Source organism: Lissotriton helveticus, chromosome 1_1 (assembly GCF_964261635.1).
Source record: "Lissotriton helveticus chromosome 1_1, aLisHel1.1, whole genome shotgun sequence".
Classification (NCBI taxonomy): Eukaryota; Metazoa; Chordata; class Amphibia; order Caudata; family Salamandridae; genus Lissotriton; species Lissotriton helveticus.
In genome coordinates this window covers 1,300,745,949-1,300,767,819 of record NC_136057.1, presented here as the reverse complement: position 1 = coordinate 1,300,767,819, position 21,871 = coordinate 1,300,745,949, and the positions used below count along the sequence as shown (strand labels likewise).

General features: G+C 46.9%; 1 protein-coding gene across 2 annotated transcripts in view; it reads right to left on the bottom strand.

Moving 5' to 3' along the window:
* The window catches only part of EVI5L (ecotropic viral integration site 5 like), a 1,151,000-nt gene that overhangs the window by 68,938 nt on the left and 1,060,191 nt on the right, over positions 1–21,871 (bottom strand). For both annotated transcript variants that reach the window (XM_078681273.1, XM_078681266.1), the window contains one exon: positions 6,996–7,091. In XM_078681273.1, coding sequence (XP_078537399.1) covers positions 6,996–7,091 — 96 coding nt within the window. The remainder of the gene's footprint in view (positions 1–6,995; positions 7,092–21,871) is intronic.

Genomic DNA, 21,871 nt, shown 5'->3' with positions numbered 1-21,871 from the left:
TTGTCAAATTGGAGCAAATACCGTCTAGCATATGGCCAGCCAAGTGTGTAGGGGAAGAAATGAGTTGGGCGAGACCAAAAATGCTTAGCGACTGTTGGAAACTAGTATTGTGGGGGTCCGTACAGGATTCCAAATAGAGATTAAGGTCGCCAAGGAGAGTAAAAGTAGGATAATGAGTCATGGATGACCCCAGAGCCTCATCAAGAGAGTCGAGGAAAGGGGTAGCATTACCTGGAGGGCGGTAAATAAGTCCTCCAGAGAAGGAGGTGGAGGCATTAATTCTAATCGAAAAACCCAAACCTTCGCTATCCTTAAGATAGCCCAGATCAAAGGTATGACAGGTAAAAGATTTTTTAATAACGAGGGCAACTCCTCCTCCTCTCCCGATGGGTCTGTCCCGCCTGAAGATGGTAAAATCTGGGGGGAGGGCAGTTACCAGATCTGGGTTGGAAGAGTCATTGAGCCAGGTTTCGGTTATGAAAAGGGCATCCAAGCCATGATGTAGGATTAGGTCATGGATGTCCTGACTGTGGCAAGCTAGGGACCTGGCATTGATAAGTCCTCCCTTAAAAGTAGTGGGTTTATTCTTTGATATGGGCAATGCTTTGGGGACTCTGGGGGGGTCGACCAAGGACGTCCACTTACAATGTCGGCATGAGAATGGGCCCGACAAGGGATCAGTAGGGACCTTACATTTGCATGAATGAACTCCCGCTATGTCTTGCAGTGCGAGTAGCTCATTAAAGTCATACTTAATGGTAGCGGGAAAGAGGGCATCGTGTCCTGCGCCTGGCGCGATCTTAGCGCGGACGGGCGCAGACGGGCTTGGCTTAGGCGCGGCTTCGGCGCGTATCCGGCGCGCCCGCTGCGCCAGCCCGCGCGGACGCGCTCTTTGCTTTCCCCTGTAAGATCTGTACATGGAATTTTGCTGCTGCTGCTGTTGTTGTTGCTGCTGCTGACCTTGTCGGTAATTCCGAAAGGAAGAGCGACCAAAACCACTGAATCTCCTGGCCGAAGAACCTCTGATCTAGAGACCTAAAGATTTAGCAGTCGCCCTACTGTCTTTAAATCTCTCCAGGGCCGTTTCAGCTTTCTTCCCATAGAGACCAGATCCATCAAACGGCAGATCCAGTAAAGTCGCCTGAACATCAGCCGAAAAGTCTGAGGATTTTAGCCAAGCTGATCTTCTAGTGGCGACAGCAGTGCCCATGATACGTGCCACCGAGTCCGCAGTGTCCAGACCACTCTGTATCACTTGGCGAGCCGCTGCCTGTGCATCCGAAATTACCTCCTCAAAATCCTTCCTGTTGGCATCAGGAATCTTAGGAGCTAAAGTACCCATAGTATCCATAAGGGCATGCACATACCTCCCCATCAGACAAGTGGCATTAGTCGACTTCAACGCCATGCTTGCAGAGGAGAAGGTCTTTTTAGCCACCTGATCCTGTTTCTTTGCCTCTTTTTCACCGGGGACCTGAGGAAAGGCACTCACATTCTTTTTGGAACAGGCTGCTTGAATGACTAGACTCTCTGGTGATGGATGAGACGTCAAAAAAGCAGGGTCTTCAGGTGCGACCCTGTACCTTCTTGCCACACTCTTAGATACTGCAGGAGCGGACAGTGGTTTTTTCCACACCTCCAAAATGGGTTCCGTTAAGGCATCATTAAACGGAAGCAATGGTTCTACCACAGAACTAGGCGAATGCAAAACCTCTGTGAGAAGATTGGATTTAAACTCCACTGTTGGCAAAGTCAATTGAAGAAGTTCCGCAGCCTTCCTCATCACTATATGATAAGGCTGGACGTCCTTAGAAGGTGTATCAGAGCCTGAAGGCAACTCCCACTCCGGAGAGAAATCCAGGCTACCAGCGTCAGCCAGTTCCTCAAAACAGTCCTCCTCCAATTCACCTTCCTCCATATCAGGATGCAACTCCATATACCTTCACTCTTCCAAAAGGCGTTGAGCTTCCCTTCTGGACCTCTCCTTTACACGCCTCGCAGCCGCATCCACCAACGGCTCCAACGGAGCCGGGATCGACGTCGGTATCGAATCCGATGGCCCAGCGAGAATGCTCTCGAGGTCGATCTGGAGCGGGCGACGCCGGAAACGGCGTCGACGACCTCGGCGGAGCCGGAAATTGCCATGGCGGCGTCGGAGCCGGCATATAGGGCATGAATGGAGCAGGAGGATAGGAGTGAGGGACTCCTAGATTGAAGGCCAGAGGACCCATGGGACCCGAAGGTGCGCCAGAGGGGTACCACGCCCTTGAAAAGACACCATACATAGCGTTCAAAAACGCCGATGGGTCCTGGCCTGGGGTTGGAAAGGGTGGCTGTAAACCCTCAGGCTGGTCTTGTGGAGGGTTCGGATTCGGCTCTTCGGCAGGCGCAGAATCCACATCCACCTGAACCTCTTTCTCATCTCGGGGACGGCGCCGGAGACGGATTCGAAGCCGGAGTCGGCGACTGCACCCGCGACTCCGAGGGCGAGGCCTCACCTTCAGGTTCTGAGACATCCAGCGTAACCACCTTAGAACGTACCTTCTTCGGTGACCTCGACCTCGAGCCCGACTCCTTAACGGAACGACGTTGGGACTCATGCCTCCTCTTCTTATGCTTCCTCTTCGACTTCGAAGCATGGTCTGAAGCGGACCTCCAAGACGACTCCTCTCGAGATCCGGATCTTGACTTCGACCTCGACCTCGCCCTTCGAGAACGAGACCTCGAAGATTTTCCTTTTCCAGCCTTCAGCTTCGCTACCAGGAGTTTGGTCTCTCTTTCCCTCAGGGCCTTCGGGTTCATCTTCCGACAAGACGAACATCCATCCACATCGTGATCAGAGCTCAAACACCAAATGCAGTCCTCGTGCGGGTCAGTTATGGACATCATTTTCCCGCACTCCCTGCAGGGCTTGAAGCCGGTCTTCTTTGTCGACATCGTCGAAGAGACAAGAAACAAAGAAGCAGAAAGCGGTAACAAAAAGGCAACAAAGTACCAGTTGGCTACTGAGATTCCCGAAACCGTTAGCGTCGACGACGCGGAAAAAAGGGAACTGATGTCATCACGCCGGCGTGGGCCTATTATAGGCGTCGGTGATGTCAGCGGAGTCGCGTGCGATGCCGTGTCTCTATGACGTCCAAGTCCTCGTCGGCGCGAGGCTACGAAAAGAATTTCCGAATGTTGCTGACGCAAGGGGATATTCACAAGGTGAGGAATCCACACGGCAGATGTATCTATCAGAATGCACTTTACTATTAAATAGGATTTTAAATCACAATTAATGTGAGTCCAAACATGATATTCCTACCCGTTCCCAATCAAAAGTTAGCACCTTTTAAATGTAATAAGGTATCCCATTGTAATCCAATGCAAGGAACAAGTCTCACTGTAGCGAAACACAAATTCACAACCAGAACATGAGAAGCTTAAAAGGACTTCTTAAATACAATGCACATTCCTTATGGGCTTTATCGGGTCCACCTTAAAGGGGTCTGTATGTCTTAAAAGGGAGGGTTTAGGTCTGGCAAAGGGTTTATTTTGCCAGGTCAAAATAGCAGTTTTAAAACTGCACTTCAGGCTGCAATGGCAGGCCTGAGGTATGTTTAAAGAGCTAACTAAGTGGTTGGCACAATAAGTAATGCAGGTCTACTAGTAGAATTTAATTTACAGGCCCTGTAGTATCATATACTAGGGACGCATATGTAAATTAAATATGCCAGTCTGGTGTAAGCCAATTTACAGGCCCTGTAGTATCATATACTAGGGACGTATATGTAAATTAAATATGCCATTCTGGTGTAAGCCAATTTTACCATGTTTCAGGGAGAGAGTAAAAGTACTTTTGTACTGGTTAGCAGTGGTAAAGTGCACAGAGTCCAAATACCAACAAAAACAAAATTCAGGAAATAGTAGGGGGAAGGCAAAATAGTTTTTGGGGGAGAGCAGGTGCGGAAGGGGTTGGTGGAAGACCACAGCAAGGATGTCAGGTCTAACACATAATCTCAGTGTTCTGTACTTGAGACACTAAGATGATTTGAGCCCGGTCGGTCCTGATCTTCTTCAGAACTCGGGGCAGGAGTGGTATCGGGTGGAAAGGCATACAGGAGTCCCAAGTTCTAATCGAGGTTGAACTCGTGTCAGAGCGAGATGCTTCGGAAACTCTAACTTGTAACAGAGTTGACATTGACCATTCTCGTGGTGGCGAATAGATTGCGGCAAGGTTTTTCCCATTTGCGAGAGGCCTTGTTCCACCTCCAGGTGTAACAGCTATTTGTGATCTGCTAGTTGCCGATGGTAGAGTCCGCCCACATTCAGAGCCCATCAGGTAGTTCGCCATCATAAAAATTCCCTGGAAGTCCAGCCATTTCCAGAGGTGCCTCCAGGCACAGGGTTAGAAACCCCACCCTACCCTGTTTTTCGCATACCACATGTCAGTAGTGCTGTCCGTGAGCACCAGAACCAGCCTCCTCTTTATGAATGAATGAAGGCTTTCACTGGCAAACAGAGGGCTCTCAGCTCCAGAAGGTTGACCTCTGATCTCTACCTCCCTCAATGACTGCCCCAGCCCAGAGGTGATCCATAAGTTACCATTGCCGGCTCTGGGTGGGAAAGAGAGAGGGGACCACTGCTGACTCAATAGTGATGCAGCACCCACCACTGCAGGTCTTTTGCAGTCTACTCCAAAATCAGAATGTGGTCTGAGATGCCTACTTGATGTTGGGCCCACTGGAACTTCAGATCCTGCTGCCGAGTCTGCATATGCCACCTGCCATGTTCAACCTGCAGGATTCAGGAGGTCATCAGCCCCAGGAGCCCACAGTCGACCTCAATGAAATCCAGGATCAAGGCTTAAAGATAGGGATCATTTAAGTAGGAGGTATGATTAAGTAGTCCTATCTCTAGGTTCCTTTTAAACTGTGAGAGACAAGTTCTTCACAACTATTGTTTTTATGCTTACTGTAAAGTCTAATCTTCCCTCTCTCCTTGAGTTTTCTCCTGGACATTTTAACACAGAAATCACACTGGTCTGACTTTTGTCTACACCAGAAAAGACATTTCACAAAAAGAGGTGGCATTTTGCCAAAAATGAAAAGGACTCTAAACACAACGTCAAGAAGAATCAAAATGTATAGGTTAGAAAATTAAGAAGAATCCAAAACGGCTAAGCTCAGAACTCTAGGATGTTTTCTTTAGGAGCCAGAAAAGAGAACTGAAGCAACTGCTATTGAAAGGGCATGCATCTGATTGGTGGATTGTGTTTCCTTAATGTTTCAGTTTCATTTTCCAGCTCTAAGGGCTGCAGCACATCTAGCTTTTCAAATTTAGTTTTAATATGGTTTTATTAAAGTCGTGTTTTTTAACAGAAAAAAACAAAATTGGCCAAATATATATGTTTAAATAATTCACATTCCTAAAAAAAGGACCTACATTTAATTATTTTCCAAAAATACTCAAAGATCCCATATTTGGACGGGACTATTCTGCAGTTGTGATTCTCTATGGAGATCCCATGAAGGAGAAATTACCCATCCTCAAAAAAACTCTATGACACTGTTTCCTTTTATTTAATTTTCTCATATAAAATCTTTGGAAAGAAATTATTTTAAGAGCTCCGCGATCCCGCATATAGATATAGTTATTACATATTTATGAATATTAAGAACCCATTAAAAATAATCCATTATTTCTTCAACTCAATTGTGCTGCTCTACTCAATTGTTTCTGCAATCCTATTTTTTGTCTACCTCTTTTCATTCTGGCATACTATGCCTTCCACTTGCATCAGATGCTGTGCTGTTGTCCTTCTTCTGTGTCACACACCTCGCTGAAGCATCACAAGCGTAAATTTCTCTCCCCCCTTTAAAATTTCTCTCCCACTTTACCAAACTCAATGTAGCTTAGACTCCCTCTTTGGTGTTCTTTTTAGTTCGTCCTCCTCTCAGCGTATCAGTGTGCTGTTTCTCTTTCGCAATTAAGCATGCCATTCCCTCCCGATCTTAGAAAACAACGTACTTTTCTAATCACAAGACTTATCAGCTTTCTTTACCATTCACACCACACTGCTATACACTGCTGTTCTCTATTAACGCTTACTACAGTGTTGTCATCCAATCACACAACGCTGTGCATGATGTCTACATCACAGTATACCACATTGTGAGGTATTATTCATATATACACAAACTGGATGCTGGTTTTCTCTTTAGTTCCAAGTTCAATCTTCTATTTTGCATAATAAATGGCAGGTCAATTCACTCAAACCTCCCTCTACAATGCACTGTTTTCTCTCCTATTCGCATTACGCTACGCGGTGCACTCCCCTTTTCAACCAACTATTGCTGAGCTCCCATCATTTCATCTTACTCTGTCCTGTCCTCTTCCCATAACAGCACAGGCCGTGCTGTCCTTCTCCCACTGCCCCACATTCTATGCCATCCTCCTCACATGAGACCTCTTTCTTGGCTATTCACTAGCAGATGTCAGTACCCTTCTTACAAGCCGTCTCCCATTGAAGCATGTGCTTCGTGCAGTATCTGACAATTCTCTATCTCTGCCTTTTACATTAAGCTTGATTTATGTTCTGTAGCTTCTACACACATTTCTTCATAGTCTGTGCATCCATCACTTCCCCTCTGTGAGTGAAACAGTTGGACCTCCTTATTGACAGGCTTGCAGACTCCTCCCAAAATAAGTGCCAAAACTGAGTAATTAAAGTGCAGAATGAACACACTTTTGGGGAAAGATTTGTTGAGTCTTCCAAGTGAAATATCCTCATCTTTTCAGGAAAGCTTGTGTTCGCTATCTAGCATCACTAGACATTCAAGTTAAAGAATTATTTCAACCTCTGGAAAAACAATCTTTGAAAGATGAAAGATTTTCTCTGGGGGCCTAGGGAGGAGGGAAAAGTGTAAATGGTGCAAATTTGCAAACCAGGAAAATGAAGAAAGAAAAATGCTACAGGCAAGTAAATTGCATATAAGAAAACATGCTCTTACCTCTGCCTTCAGTTCATCAATCTGGTCCTTGAGCTCTCTGATATACTGGGAGGAGTCAGAATTATTAAGCTCTCCTTGAATCATTCCTTCTTCTTTCTGTGAAAAAAAGTTTAAGACTGGCATTTACAACTGGTGGTAGTTGCACAGTCAGATTAACAGGAAAGGTTACTTCATGGTGGTTCCATACTTCTATCTTCCTTTCTCTTTCCTTTGAGTCTCTGATAATTGCCTGAGTTAGTCTGTACGCACGGTCAGAATAAATGTTGTTACTTTAAAGTGATGTTTATGCCTCCATATGCAAATGTCCCTCTGTGTGTCTAGTGCCACCACTAATCCGTGAGTCTGGGTCACCCATACCCCAATCTTTTTAGGGCCCCACACTGCTAACATTACTAAATGTATTCATATAAAACCAAAGCGGGGTTTGGGGTTTTAGTCATGACGAGTCACGACTAGGTAGCGCCATGTACAGGACCTACCTCCAAATGCGTCCCAGTACAATGTTTTTCTTTTGAACGAAGAGCTCGAGAATCAGAAAGGAGGTACAAGACGTTAGTGACCAAGGCCCTACGAAAGCTTCTGTCTGCCCTGTACCATGTGTTAACTGAAGGGAGGGTGAATGGGTGTTCTGAAGGAGGGAGTACTAATCCTACCAGCATCAAAAAGGTAATGTGCTCACAGTCACTTTGCTATTCCTTTTTCAGATTTGAAAGGGGTGGGGTGGGGGGATGCCAAGTCAAACCAAGATTAAAGGAAGCAAGATGCGCGCCTTCTGTCTGAAAATGGCATCTTTTCTAGGTGAAGCATCCAATTAATATTACTCGCAAAAGCGGTCCAGAGAGGGCAACACGTAGGTATCCAGGAGTCGTGAATGTGTGACTACAAAGGACACCGCCCCCTCTGTTTACATTAAGAAAACAATGTGGTCCAACGGACCAAACAGTGAAATAGGATATGTGGACACCCTGACTTTATACAATGAGCAACGGAGATAAAGGGTGTTTTGTGGACTTTCATCAACAAAATTAAATATTTGCCTGATGCAATAAATTGTTTCCTTAATGTAAAAATACATGCCATAAGTATTCTATATATGCATTGATGCTCTATGTATGGTTGGGAAAGGTTGTATTTGGTATCTATTGCAATAACAATTCTGGCTTGATAATATGTCAGGTCTAATACACCAGTAGTATAGTGGACTTAAACATTCTTTCATTTTATTCCCACAGAGAACCCCTCTTTTGTAGCAACTGGTGCACTTTCATCAATTCATGGGACTTTTTCCACACACCATTGAAGTGAGCAGGGAGGAATTGACAGCATTTGACATCAGCATCATTTGAGTATATCATATGTTTGCATACCTTGGGATCGTATTAATGGCAGCACTAAATCATCGGGAGAGGTGTGTGGGTGAAAGGGAATGGACAGAAAGAAAATAAGTTACTTACCTGTAACTGTATTTCTCCAGTATTGGAATCTTTCATAAATTCACATGCTTGAATCATTCCCCATCGTCGAGATGGGAGTCTCACTGTACATTAAAATAGCTATGACGTTTTAAACATAGACTAGAAAGGTGGCAGGATCTTTAGTTTTGTAACATATCATGGTCCTTGTTAAAAAAGAGAACAAAGTTAGGTTTCAACCAATCAGCTTCCCTTGTCCTTTAGAACACTCGTTTGAGGAGCCCCATTCCCTCAGATTTTCAAAGCCCAGGTGTAAGATACACCCAGGAAAAAAGAGAGAGGTGAGCTTCTTCAGGAAGAGGGGGAGGGTGGGTCGCATGTGAATCTATTAATTATTCCAGTACTGGAGAACTACAGTTACAAGTAAGTAACATATTCGTACACCAGTATTGGAACTTTTATAGATTCACATGCTTGACTAAGATTAAATAGCAGTTATGAAGAACATTTTTTATAGAAATGCCAAACACACACTTGCAGATGTATAAACACATATCCATATATAAATACCTGTACATATATATTTCTTTGAAGACCTGCTTCAACATAATGAACAAGCCCGACACAGCACAAAATCCCATTGCACAATTTATTCACACACAGTGCACCATCCTGAACACGTTTCAGCCGCAGTTACTGCCTTTTTCCACATAACGGACACCATATTGAATGCACTTAAAAGCTCTCATGCATCACACGTGATTAATAGGCATAAAAGGAAGATGTCGGCATTGTTGCCCTTCACATAAACAAATTAGAGGAATTACATTTCTGAATGGTTTCACTACTATTGTCACAACAACAATACATTATGCAAGTGCACTTCGCCTAGTACACTGCGTGTTGTTATTTATAATAATCTAGGACCTCCGGTGTATATATAAACACATATATGCTTTTGTAAAGAAAGAACTCTAAAGACACATATACAAACATATATTAATGTATCTATATCAACATGAATACAATGAAAAGAAACAAATGTGCATAACCAGAACAAGGATGGTGGAGCGAAGGAGACAGATCACCATCACTGAAAAAGATGTTGTAACACTGCCTGACCAAATGCTGCATCACTGTTAACTGCAGAGTCTAAGCAGTAATGACTGGTAAAGGTGATTCTGTTTTTTCAGGTAGCTTCCCGGCAAATGTCCTCAAGTGAAACAGAAGCAAACTGCGCAGTTGAGGCTGATATAGTTCTTGTAGAGTGAGTGTGCACTGATGTTTGCAACAGTTTGACTGCAGCCTGATGACAGTAATGAATTGCGCTACATATCCACCTAGAAATGCTTTTTTTTAGAAAGAGGCGAAGCTTTCCGTGGCACACTGTAAGCCAGAAATAGTTGATTAGACTTGTGAAAACATTGGGTTTGGTGAACAAGTTACTTACCTTCGGTAACAATATATCTGTAAGAGACTCAGGTTAGTTATGGATTACTCCCCTTAGAATTACCCCCAGGCGTCAGACTGGATCCGGAGAATTTTTTCCTCAGCAGCACCTCTGCGCATTGATAGGTGGTCGCTGGAATGACGTTGTGGTATCTACTTAGGCGCCGCCCTCGCGCGCTGATGTCAGTTCTTTACATGACATTTCAAGCCAGTAGCGCAGAGCCATGCAGGACACTGCCCAAAAAACTTGGGTCCCTGAAAAGGGAGTCCTGTACCCTAGAAATCAGTTCACAGAACGGGAAGGATGGGTGGGGCGGTGAGAAATCCATAACTAACCTATGTCTCTTACAGATATATTGTTACCAAAGGTAAGTAACTTGTTCATCTGAAAGAGACAGTTAATTATGGATTCCTCACCTTAGAATAGATACCCCAGCAATACCAACCCCGGTGATGGGTCTATGAACCAAGTTCACACCAGAAAGTCCTGGAGAACTAAACGGCCAATGAAGCCGCCTTTCCGGACTTGGCTCTCCAGGCAGTAGTGTTTGGTAAACATGTGCACTGAAGCCCACACAGCTGCCTGGCAGTTGTCAAGAAGGTGAACTCCACACTCAAAGCAGTAGTGGCTGCCTTCGCCCTGGTGGAATGGGAACACAACCAAACTGGAGGTTCCTTTTTCACTAAGGAATAGCAGATCTTGATGCAAAGAATGACCCATCAGGAGATGGTTCGTTTTTGCCCGGCCAGACCTTTCTTGCGCCCACATAACGAACAAAGAGCTGGTCCATCTGGAGTTATTTTGTGCGATCCAGATAGAACGAAAGCGCACGTTTTGGATTCAGACGGTGGAGCCTCTCTTCCTCTTTAGAAGGATGCGGAGGCGGAAAAAAGGTGAGAAAAGTGATGGTCTGTCCCATATGGAAAGAGGTAACCACTTTGGGAAGGAAAGAAGGCCTAGTGCGGAAGACAGCCAGGAAATGGGGGTTTAGAAGAAAGGGCTTGTAGCTCACTCACTCTGCGAGCAGAGAAGATGGCAACCAGAAAGTCAGTTTTAAGGGTCAAGAGTCTGAAAGGACAGTTATATAGCGGCTCGAAAGGAGCGCATATAAGGTAGCATAAGGAACCAGGTTCAAGTCCCACTGGAGCAATATGAAAGGAATGGGAGGGAATAAGTGATTAATGTCCTTAAGGAAGCGATTTACAATAGGGGACTTGAAAAGAGAAGGCTGGTCAGAAAGCCGAAGAAAGGCATAGATGGACGAAAGATAGCCTTTGTGAGTGCCCACAGCAGAGCCCTGCTGGGTCAAAGAAAGAATGAAGAGGAGAACCTCTGAAAGGGGTGCAGAAAAGGGATCCACAGCCTTTGCTGTGCACCATGCCACAAATTTGTTCCATCTACAGGCGTATACCGTTTTGGTGGAGGGACGCCTGGCTGCCAAGATAACATCACAGACTTCGGGAGTAAGGTCCAAAGCTGTCAATTGTCGCAGCTCCATCTCCACGCAAGGAGGTGGAGGCTGGACAGGTTCGGGTGGAGGACCGTCCCCTGCTGTGACAATAGAAGATCCTTCCGAAGAGGTAGTCTGATCAGAGGATCGATGGCCATGTGTAACAGCTCAGGATACCAGACTCTTGTCACCAAATCTGGAGCCACAAGAATGCTTGGGCCCAGTCGTGCTTGATCTTCTTTAGCACTTTGGGCAGAAGTGGTATAGGCGGAAAGGCGTATAGAAGATCGCAACTCCACTCGCGAAGAAAAGCATCGCCTAGCGAGTGCCGCCTTGGAAATTCAAACATGCAGAACTGCTGACATTGAGCGTTCTCTTTGGTGGCGAATAGATCTAACCAAGGCTCTCCCCACTGCTGAAAGAGACATTGCATCACCTCCAAGTGAAGATGCCATTCGTGATCCATCATGCATCTGCAGCTGAGTTCGTCCACCCTGGTGTTCAGAGAACCTGCCAAGTGTTGAACCACCAGAGATATGCCCTGATTTTCCAGCCATGTCCAAAGGTGGACAGCCTCTTGACATAGGGTCCACGACCCCACCTGCCCTGATTCTTGCAGTACCACATGGCGGGGGTGTTGTCCGTGAACACATGCACCACTCTTCCCCGGACAGAGGGAAGGAATGCTTTTAGTGCAAGACGAATCACCCGATGCTCCAATAGGTTGATATGGAGCCCATACTCCGCTGGAGGCCAGAGGCCTCTGATCTCTGCCTCTCCCATGTGGCCGCCTCACCCCAGCAGTGATGCATCCGTTACCACTGTCAACTCTGGTTGGGGAAGGGAGAGGGATCGGCCGTTGACCCAATCACAGGTTCGTTAGCCACCACTGCAACTGGTGTTCAGTGCCTTCTGAGATCTGGATGCAATAGGAAATATTCCCCTGATGTTGTGCCCACTGGAATTTCAGGTCCCACTGCAGAGCCCGCATATGCCACCTGGCACAGTCCACCAGCAGGATGCAGGAGGCCATGAGGCCCAGTAGCCTCAGAGTTATTCTGACCAAAATCCAGGATAGAGGCTGAAAGATTGGAATCATATCCCCGAATATCCCAGACTCGCTGCTCGGGAGGAGAAGCCTGAAACTGTGCCGTGTCCAGAACCGGTCCGATGAAAAGTAGCTTCTGAGAGGGGATCATGTGTGACTTCGGCACATTGACGGTGAACCCCAGCAAATGCAGGAGGTCGGCCATAGTCTGGAGATGGGAGACGACAGTCTGGGGCGAGCCCGCCTCCAACAGCCAGTCGTCGAGATAGGGGGAAGACTGGAACCCCTGATCTGCGCAAATGGACAGCGACCACCGCCATCACTTTTGTGAACACCCAAGGGGTGCTGGTAAGGCCAAAGGGGAGCACGGTAAACAAAGTGCTCGTGGCCTACCGTAAACCTCAGGTAATGCCGGTGGGCCAGCACGACGGGGATGTGAAAATAAGCGTCCTGCAAGTCCAACGCTACCATCCAGTCTCCAGGGTTGAGAGCAGACAGGACCTGAGCCAGTGTCAGCATCTTGAACTTCTTCTTCTGGATAAAGCAGTTGAGGTTCCTGAGATCGAAGATAGGACGCAGTCCCTTGCCCTTCTTGGGCACCAGAACATAGTGGGAATAACAACCACTACGACTTCTGGGGTAGGAACGCGCTCGGTGGCTCCCTTGGCTAAGAGAGCAGTAACTTCCTGTTGGAGAAGGGCCAGGTGATCTACCGACATGCGATGGAATTGAGGTGGCCTGGATGGAGGGGTAGTCTTGAAGGGGAGGGAGTAGCCCCATCGGACTATCTGTAAAACTTACCTGTCCGATGTGATGTTGAGGCAGTAGGGAAGGGGAAGGCGAATCCTGCCGCCCACTGGCACTTGATGAGCCTGAAAGGTCGGACTAGGAGGGTTTAGAGGCTGCTGCAGAGGGGGCACTGGTGGACTGGCCCGCCCGCTGGTCCCCTACCCATGGCGGTGGGATCCATGTCCCCGGCCGCTCAGAGGCTGTACAGCTTGCGCAGGCCTGTGGCTCTGGGCGGAACATGGCGGGGCACCCCTTCCGTAGACACGAAAGGGGCGAAAAGCATACTGCACTGAGCGGAAGCTGGAAGCTGCCAAGGATCTGGCCGTAGCCCTAGAATCCTTAAAGCGCTCTAGCGCATTGTCTGCCTTGTCGGCAAACAGGCGCCGGTCATCAAAGGGCATGTCCAAAAGTGTTGCTTGGACATCCAACGAAAAGCTAGTGGACCTCAACCAGGCATAGCGTCTCAATGCTACTGACGTGAAATCGTCTGCCCAGTGAGTCGGCGGTGTCCAGCCCACACCGGATGGTGAAATTCGCTGCATCTCTCCCTTCGGCAACAGCACGGGAGAGCACGGCACGTGCCTCCTCCGGGCACTGTGGCAGCACCTGCGCAACCATGTCCCACACAGAGTGGGAGTAACAGCCCAATAGACATGGGGTGTTCACCGACCGCAGTCCCAAGCTGGAGGAAGAAAACATCTTCTTCCCAAGATGGTCCAGCTTCTTGGATTCCCTATCAGGTGGTGCATTAAGGAATGTGCCACTGGACATTGAGGCTTGGACTACGAAGCTCTATGGGGTAGGATGGGAAGAGAAAGTAAAAGGGGGTCGCCAGGGGCCGGGCGGTGGCGTCGGGCAATCATCCTGTCCACAGGAGCCCCTGTGTTGGGGTTGGACTAAGTGCCCAAAAGGATGTCCGTAAGGGCCTCATTGAACGGCAGCAAGGGCTCTGAGGAGTAGGTTAGTGCTGTCCGCCACCATAGGAAGCTCAAGGTTTAGGACCTCGGCTGGCCTACGCAACACCACTGCATGAGATGCGCACTTCTCCGTGGCCACGGTAGGAGGAGATAGCATGCTAAGGTCTGGAGAGGTATCCAGTCCACTGGCCTCACCCAGCTCCTCTCTCCAGTCCAGTTCCTCCAACTGGTCTGCAAGAAGGTCCACAGACCCCTCCCAGTCCTCCTCATCCTCTCCTGTGAGCACTCAGGGTGGTAGGAAACATCAAGGGAGAACAGGGGTACAAAAGTACTGGTTGGCACCAGTCCCGCCGTCGGACGACGTCGGTCCGGCTCTGTGTCCTCATCGAGGGGAGGCTGGGGACACAACCAGCGTCGGAGGCGGCAGCTGTGTCGTCACTGGATTTGGCGCCGGAGGAGGTGTCACTAGGTCGACCAGCGCCAACCCGGATCCAGGTCTGGATCCTTGTGGGCCCTGCTGCGACAGAGCCAAAGCTGCCGACAACGAAGGCTTATAGCCCCCAATCGAGTCCGCGGGGCCCGAGGGCACGCCGGCAGAGTCGGGCTGCCCAAAGATGGAATGCAATGCTTCGTAAAAGCTTCGAAGCTGGGCAGGAGTCGCTCCGGGTCCCGTAAAGGAAGAGAAGGCCGGAGTCGCCCCAAAAGGCTCCGCAGGCGGAGCCGGATGACCACCGTCCGCTTCCTGCATTGCGTCGGCCGACAGACAGGGAAAATGCGAACAGCGATGATGCTTCTTCGCCTTCTTCTTGTGCTTCAACTTACCCGAAGACTTTGATGAGTGGTGGTGGTGGCTCCGCGACCGTTCCCGCAACCTCCCTCTCAACCGGGACCTCAAACGGCGCGGTGCGGACTGCCAGGCCTCGAGAAGCTTTCGGGACCGCTCCCGCAAAGACTTCGGGTTCATGGCGTGGCAGTCGGAGCATTTCGGGTCGTGGTCGCGCTCCAGGCACCAAAGGCGTATGAGGTGCGGGACCATGAACGACATCAATTTGCAACAGGCATCACAAGCCTTGAAGCCAGTCCGAGGTGACATCGTGCAACAGGACTTGATCGAAAAATGGTGTTGACAAAAGTCGCAAAAACTGAGTCGAAGTGACTCGAGGTACCGCTCTCTCCAGTTCTGCGCTGGCTGGCATTGAAAAAGAAAGAACTGACATCAGCGCCTGAAGGCGGCATCTAAGTAGATACCGCAACGCCATTCCGGCGACCACGACGCCAACGACAAATGTGGAGTCGACCGACGCAACCTATCGACGCGCAGAGGTACTGCTGAGGAAAAAAATCTCCAGATCCAGTCTGACGCCTGGGGGTAATTCTAAGGTGAGGAATCCATAACTAACTGTCTCTTTCAGATAAATAGAACTTTAAGCACCTCTTGATGTCTAAAGATGAAGTGCTCTTTCAGCTGTTGTTGTCGGAGCTGGAAAAAAATGTTCTTTAGATGAGCAGTTTATTTAGATGATAGTCTTAAGGGACTTTAGTAATGAATTTTTGGTTTGTGCGAAGAATCACTATCATCCCAAAATTGCAGGAAGGGCTCTTGATTCGTGTGGGCTTTAATTTCGCTAATTCGTCTGGCAGATGTCAGTCACAATCACTTCATACATTAATACAAACCAATTTGGGAGGATTCTCCAAACTGTGATCCTTATCCCTTTATCGCCCCATAAGGTGCAGCAGGGGCACAAGCCTTGTAGTCGCACATTCATCAAAGAATCGCGCCCTTCAATGCACCTAGCTTTCATCTCCGGCCACTGATCTAGTCCTGAGGAAAGCCACATGGCCATATGTTGGCGGAGAAGATGGCTGAAACATGTAGAATTCAGTAAATGCTGAGTAATAGTACTTCGAAGGCATAATCCTGTGTTTTAAATCCTGCCACATGGATCCACATAAAAAATGTAAGTCTAGAGTACAGTGTAGACAATTTTACTTTCTAAAACATACCAGTAGTCCCTTGAGGGCTGAGGTCGTAAGCATGCCCAGATACATTTTGTATCGGGGAGAACTCTATGATAAAGCATGCAATTGTATGAATCAGTGGGTGAGAGTTCTTTTAAACAAAAGACATATTTATATTTTTTTCTGTTCTAGGTGGGTTTAGGGAGCTTCTAGTGCTATAAACAGTGGGTTGATTCGCTCTTTTTGATTGTTATGTAGCTATTGGGAAGCTGAATCAACCCGCGGTAAAAGGACTTCTCTATTTTCATTTAGCATTAAATACAAGCAGCCAAGTCAGCTGAATCAATAGCACTGCCTCACCTGACTAGAGACCATTTATTCCCCCCGACAGAATTTCCTTGAAATCCTCTCCGCTTTCCTGTGTAAGATTTTCTTTAAAAAGCTGAAGAGGTTCTCAGAGAGAATATTTGTATCTCCCAAGCAAGGCAGAAGTGCTCGCTTTCTTCTCTGTAGTTGCAGAAGTGCTAAGAAATCCAAACAGGAGAGACAGTATGAGACAGTATGAGGAAGTGGAAAACATACTACAGGATTTAAGCGAGGAAAGAGCTATCAAAAGCAAAGAAGAAGGAGGCAAAGCTGGAGCAGAAGCAGGGGACTCCAACGCCATGGAAAGCTCTTGGATTAGAAGATAAGATCATTGCAGGGAAATGTTCTGTCATAGACTGGTATATTCTGGAGTGGTCAGAATCTACTGTATGTGGTACTCTTCACTTTTCCAACCTGCAGAACGGTGTTTGAAATTGTTTACTTTGACATCAAATGCCTCTTTGAAATCAAATCAGTCTTCGACATCAACATTCCTCCTGAATTCAAAACTGTCTTACGTTTCAATGCTGAACCAGCCCTTGACAGCAAGCTTGTGGTGACTGAGCAGACTCTCTGCGGCATGGATTTCGACGCTGACTAGGTGCGCTTGTATTTTCTTGTCAAGATCATTCCTTGGATCTCACGTTTAAAAGGTCTCAGTAAACAGTGGAATAAACTGTGGTAGAGGGAGCATTTTCTTCACAACTCTCAGATCTTCCAAATGCCAATTATTGACTTTTTGCTGGTCCTCCTGCAGGCAGACAAGGGAAAGGACTCTAGACAATGGACACTGGGAAGGCAAGCCATACAAACATCCTAAGGGTACATTTCGCCCTTTTTTCCTCCCACACTTGAGAAAAAGGGGGGGCATTTAATGAAGCAAAATTATGTGTTTTCCTGTTAAAAAAAGTATAAAGTCTATCCCGAAAGACATTGAGTAAAGTTGGTTTGAAAAGGCTTTCAAAGAGACAAAACAAAAAAGGAGGAGCTCTGTGCTTCAGGACCTAGTCAATACACTTAATTAATTGCCATGGGCAGAGATAATTTTTACAGCCTTTTTGGCTACATTGCCGTTCTTTTACTCTCATCCTTCCTTTAAAAATGGTTTGTGAGTTCCCTGTCACTCTCCTAAAAATACAAAGACCTTTTATGTTTTTTTATGTTTTTGTAAATTGCCTATTTATTTTTATGGAAAACAAGTGAAAATGGACTAATCTAGACTGTTATAGGTTGTTAAAAATACTATAGTTGTTTTATAAAAATTGCCCTTTTCTATTAAAAATTATTTTTGTATATATTTGATAAATAGTGCTACAGGATCCCACGAGTGGGGGAGACAATTCAGTGCTTATGACCGTAAATGAAGATTAGCTGGAGAATGGTTAGTTTGGCAGCGCCAGGATGGTGTAGACATAGTGGCCCAGAAAGCAGATAGTATTTCCTCACACTTCGTACTGTAAACACTTTTTGGCCCTTAGAGTCCAATCTATAAAATTGCCAGTCAGGTGGGGCCAACGTAAAGGCAAACCCAGAGGAGTGGGGCCCCGCCCTGGGGTGGGGGGGGGGGGTGACCCTCACAGTAAGAAAGTCATCATGAAAAGATCTATCATGTACTCAGCCCGTGGAGGACAGCCGAAGGAGATGGGAATTTATCGTTTTAACCATGCTAATTGTCTCCGATGATCAGAACAAGCCTGAAATCAGGGTCCGCAGCCAGGATATTGAAAGAACCAGGACTTGGGACTGTTTTTTATAATGTTGTTTCTGCTGTATTTTTGATGGACAAATCTCTTGTGACATTGCAGGAAAGTGCCTCTTTTGGACATAGTTAGCCCCCACTTTTTGCCTGGAAAATAATGTAAAATCAATGGAAGTGCACTGGGTCCCTGCCAACCAGGTCACCTGTGCCAGAGCTCTTTCCCTAAACTGTACCTTTTGTTTCTCAATTGACACAACTTCAGTATTCCTTGTATGTTCCTATTAAATGGTACCCCTGGTAACTAGAGCATTGGCCCTGAACAGGGAACCCCAGGGGCAGCAGCACAAATTGTGTCACCCAGGGTACCCTCACCTAGACCATGCACCCTGCCATTGAAGACTATGTGTCTTGGTGCAGACAAAACTGAGTCACCATGCCCACATACACTGCATGGAATATAGGTAAGACACTCTTATAGCAGGCGTTATAGCCCTAAGGCAGGGAACACTATACCTCCAGTGAGGGCATATCTGCCTGAGCAGATATGCCCCTGCAATATCCATGTTGATTCTTGAATTTTGGGAGTGAACAGGTAAGCCGTAGGGTGTACATGGGCTGGACACTCGTCATTATGAGTTTCCCAGCTTCATGATCGCTTCACTGTGGTATGGGATGTTTGGTGCCAAACATCTCTCTTAATGAACCTGCACCGACCAGTGCCAGATTTATTAATAACTGCACACAGGGGAACCCTTAGAGGGGTCCACTGAAACCTACCAACCCTTAGTGTGGTCACCGACTAGCCTAAGCCAACCTGTCACCACCAGACAGAGCTCTGACCTCATGGGTTGAGGGCCTTGCCGCTCAGAGGTCGAGAACAATGCCTGCCCCAAGTGGAAGTGCTCACACTTTCATGGGTCAGGAACAGCCATCTGTGGCGGGAAGCTTCAAAAGCTGTGCCGCCTTTAAAATGCGACCTCAGCCTCTCCTGACAGAAGAAGCTGGCTCCTCTCCTGGCCTTCGCCATTTTGGCAGGGAAGAAAGGTAGGAGGTGTGCTCCACTCTGCTAACTCCACCCCTCAGGTGCTGGAGACAAGATGAAGCACAATTTTCAGTACCATGGGACTTCTCTAATCAGGCTTAGGGCTATGTCCCCCTCACACAGGAAGTAGACATAATATAGGGCGTAGACAGCCCAGATAAGGGGCCCATTGGCCACTACCTGTCACTCCCTTGTAAACGCACCTAAATGTAGTATTTAGGTGGCATCCCCAGACACTAAACAGTTGTAACCACGGACACAAGAAGAAGACGAATGAATAGATGCTGTTGGGCCGAGAACTGCAGACCTTGTAGTAGACTTTGGACGCAAACTCCTGCCTGCCGCCACAAAACTTGATAATCGCCATCCTCCAGCTTGCCTAATCACTGTGTGGCCTCCACAAATCCTGAAGGATCATCAGCACTTCGTAAATCGCCAAGGAGCTCCCTTGAGATAAAGGAGCTATCTCCCTGCAGCCGCAGACCCCAAAACAGCAATGTCCAGTCCAGCGTCATCCTGCTCCCCAGTCCGACCGACATCTCTGAGTGCCTGCTAAAGGTACACATGCTCTGGAGGGTCTGCTCGGCCTCTGCACCAAATGTTGAGGCCCCAGTACCCACTGGAGCTGAAAGGCATTAATACCTAGAGTACCGGACCCCTTGCTGCAAAAACCTACAAAACCGAATCCAGTCAGACTCCAACTTTACAGCAAGCCAGCACCTGACATGAGACATCATGACTCCGGAGATCCACCTCAGCAGTGGTTCAGCAGATCCAGAATTCTCGCTCCATGATGCCAGCCCCTGATCGTGAGGTGCTTCTTTGCGTGCCGGTGCCCAGCAGCACATCTTCACTGCACCCAGCCCGGGGCATCTTCAAACCAGCTGTGCTTTAGTGGCCCAAGAGCGCTTGCGACCTCTATTCCCCCTTGAGAGCCCTCAGACTTGCTTCCAAGTCCCTCTTTGCTTTACTTTTGCAAGAGGCCCCCTTTCTTTGTAGCAACAAAGTGCCCATTTTCCTAGCTCCCGGTGAAATCTGGGAAGCTACAGAGAACTTAATCACTGAACTTTGGACCATGACCCAGAACCTCCCAATTCCAAAAGGTGTACCAATAAAGTAACTGTATTGCATTGACTTTCTGATTGCCTTTCTCCTTCCATAAGGAATGTATTGTGCACAATTACAGACTACTGTGAACCTTGCATTTACTGTTATTTTCCTATACTGTGAAAACTATTTACCTTGTACCTGAAGTTTTTGGTCTAAATATTTATATAAAAAGAAGTACTGTTTTTCTAATTCGGTTTTGACTTCGCTCATTGAGTGTGGGTATCATTTATTGGCTCTGTGAGAACAACAAATGCTTAGCACTACCCTCCGATAAGCCTAACTGCTCGCCCACACTAACACAATATAGAGCATTAGTATTATCTACTTGTGACTCTGTAAACCAATAAGGGTCTCCTAGACCTTTGTGCACAGTGTACCCCATTGTGGTGCCCTATATATGAAGTGGGTTTCCAACAGACATCTTCCTAATTAGGAGACTTTTCCGAAGGAGTGGTGGTCCTCCCAGCCATATTGACGAACAAAAGTTTGGACCAAACTCGAAATGCTCGAAAGGAGCATCAAGCCACAGGAGTTGCCGTCTGGGGTGTGATGTTGAGACCCTACACACCACATGCCATGGTATGACAAGGGCATCTTCTTAGGGCATCTGAGAAAGATCCACAGAATCCTTAAGAGGAGATATGTGACCTATTACCTGTAGAAAACTGAGGGATTCCGTTGGTTCAAGCACCGAAATGAGCTTTGTAAGACACGTTGATGAGTTACAAGAGAAGAAGAAAAAAATAAAAATAAACTGACGCCCGCCCGATAGTTGATGTCTTTTAAGACCTGATGTCATCACATCCAGAGAATGGTGAATCGTAGCTGAAGCTGATGGCACCACATGGTGGTGCATAGGAACGACTGGTGGAAAAAAAGATTCCCGATCCAGTTTGGTAACTGGAGAATATTCACAAGGTGAGGAAACGATGGGAATAACTCATCAGAAATGGATGGTGAGAGAAACACTTGACGACAACTGTTTGTCTCGTAGGCACTGTTCCAGGATTTAAGACCCAGCTTTGGTGGAAACTAATAAAACCTTTGTAATCTAGTACTACCGGAACTGCAAAACGTCTCTTCAAACTCCTTCTGGTGAAGTTCTTACACTAGATTTCTTAGAAGATTATTCTTTTCCCTCAAGAAGTATCTTGTTTGTAGCAGAAGGGCAAGAAGATAAAGCTTCTGCTTCAACTAAGTCTCCTGTTATATGCAATGTGCAATTCTGGAACACCCAGCCTGAAAAGGAGTGGATAGGATGAAGAAGTGTTTTTCCTGTATAAAACACACAATTAAGGGCTTCAGTTCATATTATTCTACAGCAAATAACATTTTATTATTCAGATGGTAAATTCAGTGAGTGAAATGTATGAACGGGTTTTCAAGAAGCTGCCCAACAATTTTCCTCTAACAGAAATGTTTGTGAGCTGACTATAGAATCTGCTTTCCCTTGGTTGAATAAGCCATGTCTTTCAGAGGTAGAAGCTTATTTGCCACCAAATACCAAAGATAAACAAGCAACAATGCACTGAGTGATTGGGTATTTTGAGGTCACTACGAATGTATGAATGATAGCAAAGTTAAGGAAAAGCGGATTACACTTCCTAATTAATTTTTGTTTTCTCTAGATA